Source organism: Arachis ipaensis, chromosome B5 (assembly GCF_059453495.1).
Source record: "Arachis ipaensis isolate K30076 ecotype BB chromosome B5, ASM5945349v1, whole genome shotgun sequence".
In the NCBI taxonomy this organism is placed as follows: Eukaryota; Viridiplantae; Streptophyta; class Magnoliopsida; order Fabales; family Fabaceae; genus Arachis; species Arachis ipaensis.
This window is the reverse complement of record NC_142440.1, coordinates 124,434,092-124,443,948: the sequence shown is the minus strand read 5'-3', so window position 1 is coordinate 124,443,948 and position 9,857 is coordinate 124,434,092. Positions and strand designations below refer to the sequence as shown.

General features: G+C 31.9%; 1 protein-coding gene across 1 annotated transcript; it reads left to right on the top strand.

Moving 5' to 3' along the window:
• Positions 1 to 1,896: 1,896 nt before the first annotated feature.
• LOC107640918 (LEAF RUST 10 DISEASE-RESISTANCE LOCUS RECEPTOR-LIKE PROTEIN KINASE-like 1.1) lies at positions 1,897 to 8,812 on the top strand. The gene is made up of 4 exons (XM_016344422.3): positions 1,897 to 2,903; positions 3,032 to 3,091; positions 4,037 to 4,306; positions 7,701 to 8,812. Exons 1-4 carry the CDS (start codon positions 2,258 to 2,260, stop codon positions 8,585 to 8,587), a joined length of 1,863 nt encoding a protein of 620 aa, XP_016199908.2. The 5' UTR covers positions 1,897 to 2,257; the 3' UTR covers positions 8,588 to 8,812.
• Positions 8,813 to 9,857: the final 1,045 nt, after the last annotated feature.

Below are 9,857 nucleotides of genomic sequence, written 5' to 3'. Positions count from 1 at the left end.
TTAGGTGTATTTTTATTCTATAAGTTCTGCATAATTCAAAACTCTTCCTCTTCCTCCTTCTCATCTTCTGCTGCTTCTTTTTTTTCATCATCATCATCATCACCATGTTCTTCTTTTTTTTTTTTCCTTATTCATCTTTTTCTTTTTGTTTTACCTTCTCAAATTTCTTCTTGTTTTACTTTCTTAACAAGAATAAAAATAAAAAAATCAAATAAAGAAGAATAGACACATAATACTGCAAAATTACTTAGAAGAGAATGAACTTACATTCTTTTAACTAAAAGAAAGAAAGAAATAAGGAAAAAAAGAAGAAAAAAATACGGCATTAAAAGAAACATTTTTCTGTATTTGCAGTAAATTTTGGTATAATACGAAGATGGGTATAACACGAAGATATTTGGGTGTATTTTTGTTCTGATAAGTTTTGCATAATTCAAAACTCTTCCTCTTTCTCTTTCTCATCTTTTGCTACTTCTTCTTTTTCATCTTCTTATTTCATATTCTCATAATTCTTCTTTGGAGAAAAATATCAAAAAAAAAAAAAATACATAATGTTGCAAAATCAATAAAAAGAGAAGGAGGGAAAAAAATGCAGCAACAACAACACAACAATAGTAAAAAAAAGGGGTAAGTACGATTTTGGTCCCTTAAGTTTAGTGCCAGAATCGAATTCGTCCCTCTTGTTATTTTGCAATTAAAATCGTCCTTAATGTTTTTTTTCGTATTAAAATCGTCCTTTTTAATAAAATTTTTTATTTTATTCCTAAACTACCCCTATTCCTATTTTAATAATAATAATTATAAAATTAAAAAAAAAAACGAAAACACAGTGTTGAGGGAGGGGAAGAAAACGCGTTGGGGGAGGGGAGGGAAGGGGAGGGGAAAGGAAGAGGGGGGAGGGGGAAGGGGGGGGGAGGGGGACGGCGCCGGGAAGCCTCCGTCGTCGCCGCCATGACCTCGTCGTCGCCGTGACCTCTGTTTCTGTTTCTGTTTCTCTTGAATTTCTGTTTCTCTGTTTCTGTTTCTGTTTGGGGGTGGGAGAGAGGGGAGGCGGAAAGGGGAAAGGGGAGACGGGAGGGGGAGGGGACGCGTGGGGGTGGGGGTGGGGGGGAGGGGACAGTGGAGACGGGGAGGGGGAGGGTACGCATAGGGATGGGGGTGGGGGGGAGGGGACAGTGGGGGTGGGGGGGAGGGGGAATGGGAGGCAGGGAGGGGGAAGGGACAGTGGGGGTGGGGGGAAGGGGGAAGGGGACAGTGGAGACGGGGAGGGGGAGGGGACGCGTGGGAGTGGGGGTGGGGGGAAGGGGACAGTGGAGACGGGGAGGGGGAGGGGACGCGTGGGGGTGGGGGGAAGGGGGAATGGGAGGCAGGGAGGGGGAAGGGACAGTGGGGGTGGGGGGAAGGGGGAAGGGGACAGTGGAGACGGGGAGGGGGAAGGGACAATGGGGGTGGGGGGAAGGGGAATGGGAGGCGGGGAGGGGACAGTGGGGGTGGGGGGAAGGGGGAATGGGAGGCGGGGAGGGGGAGGGGGAAGGGGAAAGGGGAGACGGGGAAGGGGAGGGGGAGGGGACAGTGGGGGTGGGGGGAAGGGGGAGGGGACAGTGGGGGTGGGGAGAAGGGGGAAGGGTAGAATTGTCATTAAAAAAAATTTTAATTACAAAGGACGAAGTTAAATACAAATGTAACATTAAGGACGATTTTAATTGCAAAATAACAAGAGGGACGAATTCGATTCTGGCACTAAACTTAAGGGATCAAAATCGTACTTACTCCTAAAAAAATGACGATGAAAATGAAACACGTAAAGAGGAGAAACACAAAGAAGGAGGAGGAGGAGGAGCGAGGAATGCGCTATGAAAATCATTGAGTAGCGCGCGTGTTGACACGTGTAGCACTTTTCGTGCGTTCTCCGTATTAACAGTCATGACTTTGGCTATTGAGCGCAAATATTGAAATTTCCACTGAAGTCCCAATCTGCCGTAGCGTATGCTTTGAGCAAAGGAGCTCCACTAATGAATGGGTCTTTGAACCATAATGTATGTTCACTTTCAAAGTCAAGCAGTAAAGTCATCTGTTGCTCAACCCCAGAAGCTGAGTAAGATTCCAGCCAGTTTCTTTAGTCTTCCCTAGTCAATTGTCCAAGTCAACTGCCGTAGTTTATACACAAAACGGACTATATCAAGAAGATAACAGATGGTGGGTTAGATACACCAAACAAGTGATTAAAACAGAGAACATCCGTATTCTTAAGCCGGACATGTATGGAATGGGTGCTGACCACCACGGTTTTCTTGTTTTCTTTATTCTCCTATGCTCTTTTGGGCTTCTTCACTCAGATCCAAATGAGAACAAAGAATATCAAGTGAACTGCCCGGGGTCCAAGGATTTCGACTGCGGAAATCTCCGGCTTTCGTACCCTTTCACCAACACTAATCTCTCAGAATGTGGCCTGCAGATAAGTAATTGTGATAACCGAGAAGAATGTCCTGAAGTTTTACTTGGAAACCAAACATACAAAATTGAAAGTACATTTATGGAGGATAATTTAGCTGGTTTAATTTCCGTCCAAGAGACCGGTGCCGCTGTAAACTTATGGGAGCTCCGTGGGGACTTGTCTCTTCGGGTTGTAAACCGTGTTGCCTTCTTCAAATGCATTGATGAGCATCCTCCTCCTCACGATGACATATTCCACTATAAAAGCTGTCCTCTTAAACATTATGATGTGTATTTCGGTTCGGATCATTTCTTTCCTTCAAATCATACATATGTTGTTGCCATGTTCCCTAGCTTGTTAAACGCATGTTCAGGTGATACGAGTGCACAGGAGCCCAATGTCACTCACCGGTGTATATCCTTCAAGTCTTTTGCTATAATTGAAGTAACATCTGCACATCATGACACATGTAATGATTCGTCGGACCAATTTATATATGCATATTGTGTGTTTATTATTTTATTGATTGCCTTATTCTGCTTCAGATAATAGTAGAATTGTTACGCCACTAACTTTTGAACCTCCTTTTCCTTATAGATTGGCCAATGATTCCAGCAAAGGGAAAGACAGGGGCCTCCAAGGCAGCAATAATAATAGGTACTGTATTTCCTCCATATCTCACCTAGAATAATTAAATCTTCAGCGCTCCTTCAAAGCAAGAAAGTTTCCTTTCTTTTCTTTGGCAATGCTTTTATGCATTTTTTTTTCTTTTTTATTATTAAGAATAAGTATAGAAAATTCATTTTTAATTATTTAATAAAATATTATAAAATTATTTTTCTAACTCTTACTTTTTGAGTGTTTAGAATTCAATTTAGAATTTAAGTTTTAATATTTAAAATTTAAGATTTTTTAAATTTACAATTCAGAATAAAAAATAATTTAAAAAATTCTTTAAAATTATTTGTTTTTTTTATAAAAACCAATAATAATTTGTTTTTAAAAAAATAAAAACAAAAGACGTTTCTAATATTTGAAAGTTTTTTTTTTAAATATTTATCTAAACATAAAAATTTTTTTATTAAAAAGATAAAGTTAAAAAAAAAAAACAAAAAAAAGTACTTTTTCTAAAAGTTAATCCGAAATTTCAAACTAATCCTTATTCCTTAATTGGATTTCTTAACTTTCTACTTTTAAGATCTTATTTCTTCACAAATATCTCTTTACTTAATGAATCTATGTAATTTTAATTTGTTTTTAAATGATCATTCTAGCCGTGACTAAACTACTTTTTCATCCCTTAATTTTAGATATTTACTTATGAAAAAAAATGTTGCATGCATACAAAATAATTAGTTATTATATATTTTTAAATATATATAGGTTAATTTTTTAATGTATATTATATGTTTTAATATATATTGTATATTACTAATTCATTTTGGTAATTTATTTTAATGTAACCAAATATGATTGTGGGAGAAATTGTGAATTTTGGCAACCGTAAAGGTTTCAACTTTCATGAGAAAGTTGGAATGTTGTATGTTAAATTTTAGAATGTATGCATGTACTAATTTATTCCCAAAGCTGTTCCTTGTTCAGGTTTATCTACTGGATTGGCTGCTGTGATTATAATTGCTTCCTGTCAGTTATGTGCCATTCTTTTACTGTACAAACGGAGGCACAATTCTTCAGGCTACGGAGGCAAATTAAGGAACATGTATTCTAGGCCAAACTCAAACACAAACCCAGAAAGTGGAAATGTCTACTTCGGAATCCCACTATTCTCCCACGAAGAGCTCCAACACGCAACTAACAATTTTGACCAAACTAAAGAACTTGGAGAAGGTGGCTTTGGAACTGTTTACTATGGTAAGGACTCACGTTTTACCCACATGAATACTGAAATTGAGTAATTCAATACAAAAGTAGGAAGAGAAGACAAATAAACAAAAATGGTTGAATTTAACTAAAAAAAAAAATATTCATCTAATATTTATTAAATGTGTTTTTTTAAAATAATATTGCCTACTTTTTTTAAAATGTAGTTTTTATATTTAATTTGTATGTGTGAGCATATATATTATTCTATTAATTCTTATAATTTTATTAAATTTGTAATTAAGTTATTATAATTTAAAAATTTTAATTAAATCTCTATATTATTTTAAATTTTATAATTCGGCTTTTGTTATGCTAAAAACGTTAAAATTTATTAAATATTTTTTTCAGATTAAATATACTCATATTTAATGGCTAAATTCTTAAACCTGAACGTATTTTTATTTTCAGAGTTTTCTATAACCTCTAATATTTTTTATTTGGCAAATATCTAATTAGAAAATTTTAAAAGGTGCAGAGATCCAATTAAAAATTTTTAAATTATAGAAGTTTAATTATAAATTTGATAAAATTATAGAGACTAATAGAATAAGAATTAGTTTAGATTGACTTTTACAAAAAAATACTTATTTTTTTAAAAATATTTTTTAATAGACAAAAGTTATTTCACATTTAGATAAGCTTTTTAAAAATAATTTTCAAGTATTAAAAATATCTTTTAAAGCTTTTTAAAAATATTGTTAGCTTTTAAAAAAAGTAAATAATTTATTTTTTAATAAAAATACCTTTTTAAAAAAATTATATCCAAATAGGTTTAAAATTGAATAAAAATATCTTATTTAAAAAAAAACTTTTTTAACTCAAAAAAACTAATCCAAACTAACCCTAATTTGGCTTGTAATCATTGTCAATAGTTTACAGAAATATGTAGGGTACATTAGGATTGACTTTTGAAAAAGTACTTATTTTTTATTTTTTTAAAAATAAATTTTTGTAATAGATAAAAGTTATTTTATATTTGGATAGACTTATAAAGAAAATTTAAATATTTAAAATATCTTTTGCTTTTATTTTTTTAAAGTAAGATATTATTGACTTTTAAAAAAGATAAATAACTTATTTTTTTAATAAAAATACTTTTTTTAAAAAGATATATCGAAATATGTTTAAACTTAATAAAAATACTTTATTTTTAATCAAGAGTACTTTGTTAGCTCAAATAAGCTAATTTAGACTAACATTTAATCTTATAATGGTCTCCTTTTGTTTGTGTTTTTAGGATAAAAGGAGTTTTTTAAAAAGAAATAAATACTTTTGTTTGCAATTTTTTTTAAATAAAAAATCTTTTTTTCTACGATTTTTGAAAAGCATTACCAAAAGTAGTAACAGTTGAAGCTAAAGAAAATCTATCATTAATTATAAAAATATTAATTTACAAATTTATCTCAATATTTTTTTGGAAAATAAAATGTATCCACTTAAAAAAATAATATATTTTTTATTAATATTGTGAGATTTTTATATTGGACTAATCTGAAAATTGGGATAAATTATATTTTAGTTATTGCTTGTTGGAACTAAAAGTTTAATTTCATTTTAAAATAAAAATTGTGTTAATGTGTGTACACACAAAATGTGAAAAAATATATATATATATATATATATATATATATATATATATATATATATATATATATATATATATATATATATATATATAATTTGTTCAATTTTAAAATTATGGCACGAAATTGATTATCCGGTGTAAAAACTATAAGATCAAATTTATTCTTAAACAACGTCGTTTATTGATTGACTAGCATACCTAAAAAGAATGTCATCATAAGCTTCTGATTGTGGTGTTAAGTGGCAAGTAACAATAAGACTAGTTTGGCATTGAATTATAATTTAAATGGCATAATTTTCTCATATTCAATTAAGAGGTTGCGAGGTTGCGAATTCGAATCTCCTATCTTTTATAAAATAATAATAAAAAAAAAAGACTAGTTTCACAAAATAAATTTGGAGGCTATCGATAAGCTTTCAAGATCAAGAGCCAACTTGTCTATTGAGTATTGACTAAAATTTAGTCTGAGCAAAACTTATGGACTAAATTGATTGTTATCTGGTATATAAAAAGGGGAACTTTCCTGTTAACAAGTGTACAACACAATCATAGAGCCTAGACCAATTTTCGTCTTGTTTAAGTAGAGTCCGAATTTGATTTCTCTTTTCATGCATGATCTTCCAAATTTAACTCAATTTCATCGGTCAATTTGTAATTAACTCAATTCATTGCCTCAAATTTGATGTCACAACTTAATTTACTCCATCAATCACTATTACTATTAGGATTTAATTATGTATCCTAAATACACATTCTCAGATTACCAATAAAATTAATTTTTATAGAAAACATAAAATATTTAAATTTTTAATAAATTTGTTTTGTATTTATTAAAGTAAAATAGTTTAAATTATTTATTTATAATAACCTTAAAACTGGTTTGGGTGAAAGTTTTTTATGAAATTTTTTTTAAGTAATTTTTTAAAAATATCTTTTAAAAAAGTAAAAGTAATTTTTTGTTTAAATATTTTATGTAAAAATATATTTTTTTAGCAATTATATTTAGGTATAATAATACAAAAATATTTTTTAATTATTTATTATTATGTTAAAAATATTTTTTAAATAAAAATCTTTAAAAAAATATAAATTGTAATTAGATATATATTTTTAAGACTCGTATTAACTAAACAATTCTCTAATGATATTAAAAATATATTTGGTTTACAAAACTGAACGAGACAATATAGGTACAACAATAATAAAAATATTTTTTAATTATTTATTATGTTAAAAATATATCTTTTAAAATGAACGAGACCACGAGTGATATCATCAAATTTGGTTTACAAATTGAGTCACAAAATAAAATTTGGAGACCCTTTGGATAAATTGAAATTAAAAGACTAAGGCCCAGTGAACAACTTAATTAAGTTACTTACGAAGAAATAGTTTAAACAATAAATATTTATATTAAAAGTAGTTTATAAATAAGTTATTTTGTATTTGTTTTTTTAGTTCTAAAAATACTTATTTTAAGAGAAAAGTGATAAAAAACTTTTTATTATAAGGGAAATCATTTTTTTTAACTTCTCCTTAAACACTAAAATAGCTCTTTAGAAAATTGCAATTTTGTTTTGAAAATTGTACCAGACATTAATATTACACCTTTTCATAAGTTAAAAGTAAAAAAAATCACTTACGAACCCATCTAAACAGGCTCTAAATTGAATTACAAAATTAACTTTAGAGGACCATTTTTCGATTAATTAAAATCTCACCTTTGAATTTGAGTAAATAAAATGAGCTTTACTCTTAAAGTCTTAACCTACAATTTGATCCATGATAATTAACCAGGAAAGCTTAGAGATGGACGAGAAGTTGCAGTGAAACGCCTATTCGAGCGTAACTACAAGCCAGTTGAATCATTCATCAACGAGATTCAGATCCTCACACGCTTGCGCCATAGGAATCTCGTATCCCTCTATGGCTGCACTTCACGTCATTCTCGTGAGCTACTCCTTGTGTATGAATACATCCCTAATGGAACTCTCAGTTATCATCTCCGCGGTGACACAACAAAGTCAAGCACATTGACCTGGCCGGTGAGAATGAAAATCGCCATTGAAACTGCTTGTGCATTGGCTTATCTCCATGCTTGCGGTATCATTCACCGTGACGTGAAAACCAGCAACATTCTCCTTGACAACAACTTCGGTGTTAAGGTTGCTGATTTTGGGCTTTCTAGATTGTTCCCCAGTGATGTCACACATGTCTCCACGGCGCCACGTGGAACCCCTGGTTATGTTGACCCGGACTACCGTCTGTGCTACCAGCTTACAAACAAGAGTGATGTGTACAGTTTCGGAGTGGTTCTTGTTGAGTTAATATCGTCGCTTCCGGCTGTTGATATGAACAGGGAAAGGGATGATGTTAAGTTGGCGAATGTAGCTGTAAGGAAGTTTCAAAAGGGAGCGTTTTGTGAATTGGTGGATCCTTCTCTTGGAATTCAGTCAGACTATGATTCAAGAAGGATGATAATTTCGGTGGCCAAATTGGCTTTTCAGTGTTTGCAGGGAGACAAGGACATGAGACCCTCTATGGCGGAGGTGTTAGAGGCGCTGCAGAGGATTCAAATTGGGAGGGAAGAGCGTACAGAGGTTCAGCGCCCTGGCGTTTCCCTGGATTATGCGGCAGCTCCAAATTCTTTGACCAACACCCAGCGCCGTCCCCAAACATTCTGATGGAATGGATAGCTAGATTACTTGTTAGTCATTACTCCATGTTTGCCAACCGCTGAAGAAAGAATGCTATCATTCTTATTCTATACGGGTAAATCACTAAATATTTTTAAATTATTTAAAAATATTACAAAAATACATGTAAACGGATGCATTCTACCTTAATGAAAAATAATGTGACAAACAGAAATTTTTATGTGATAAATAAAATTTTAATATTGACAAATAAATAACGTCACACTTTTCATTAATAGAACAGATCTTTGTATATGATTGGATATTTTTTATACATTTTAAAATTATTTGAGAACATTTCTTTCGATAACAATTTAAAGATATTTTTGTCAATATCAAAATAATTTAAATGTATTTTTTGTGGTTTACCATTCGATATATTTATATATGGAAAAGAATCATAGCATTATATAAGTTGCATGTAATCCATCACTTGTGAATTGTGATGGGGTAAATATATGATTTTGCATATGGTTATGTTACAAGCACAGCTTTATCTTGCTATTTGACTAAGAGGATTTGTGTAAATAGTATTTTCTTCCCACAATGTTTGTTTTTTTAACTTCCTGCCATCAAATCTAGTAATTTATATTCTTTCAACCAAAGAGGAGAATAATTTATATTCTTTCCACCTTTTCATTTTGACTCACTTGTCTAAATATTTCTGTTAGCTGTCCAGACCTTTGCTGAGGAAATTGTCACGCAAGAGACACTGTCGTATAAGCGGATCGTTAACCTGTCGAATCGTGGGTGGACCCAAGTTTTTGTTGAGTTGGGCCAAAAAAGAAATACTTTCCATCTTACTACGAAGATCTACTATATAATCTAAGATAACTTTGGCCGACACTGATTTTAAATGTTTCTTTACCAAGTTAAACCCTAAACCTCGTAATTGCTTTAATTATTTAATATGTTCATCATAAACCAGACTAATAATAGTCGAAGAGTTGCAAGAAAATAAAAAACAGTTGAGTTAACACAAAACAAATTCAAGCATTTTTTTTGAATGAAAGCTCAACACAACAAGTGGAGCATAAGTATCAGCAGCATAGAAAACCAAACTAAAAGCTAAAATAAATAGACCGAACAAACGAACTGTATATACCCCTTTGTCATCTCCGGCATTGCCATCAACAACAGAAAGGGTCAACCCTTAACCACTCCTTATAGCTCAATGCAGACATGTTGATAATTTCCTCAACTCCTTTTCCTTTGTTCTGAACAATCCTTCGGTTCCGTTCCAACCATAAGTTCCAGA

What these genes read in the sequence shown, in the direction of transcription:
- LOC107640918 (XM_016344422.3), top strand. Translation starts at nt 2,258, where the DNA reads ATGTATGGAATGGGTGCTGACCACCACGGTTTTCTTGTTTTCTTTATT. An exon ending in ATCTGCACATCATGACACAT is followed by an intron (nt 2,904 to 3,031) that starts GTAATGATTCGT and finishes TTTTCCTTATAG; the next exon opens with ATTGGCCAATGATTCCAGCA. An exon ending in CTTTGGAACTGTTTACTATG is followed by an intron (nt 4,307 to 7,700) that starts GTAAGGACTCAC and finishes ATAATTAACCAG; the next exon opens with GAAAGCTTAGAGATGGACGA.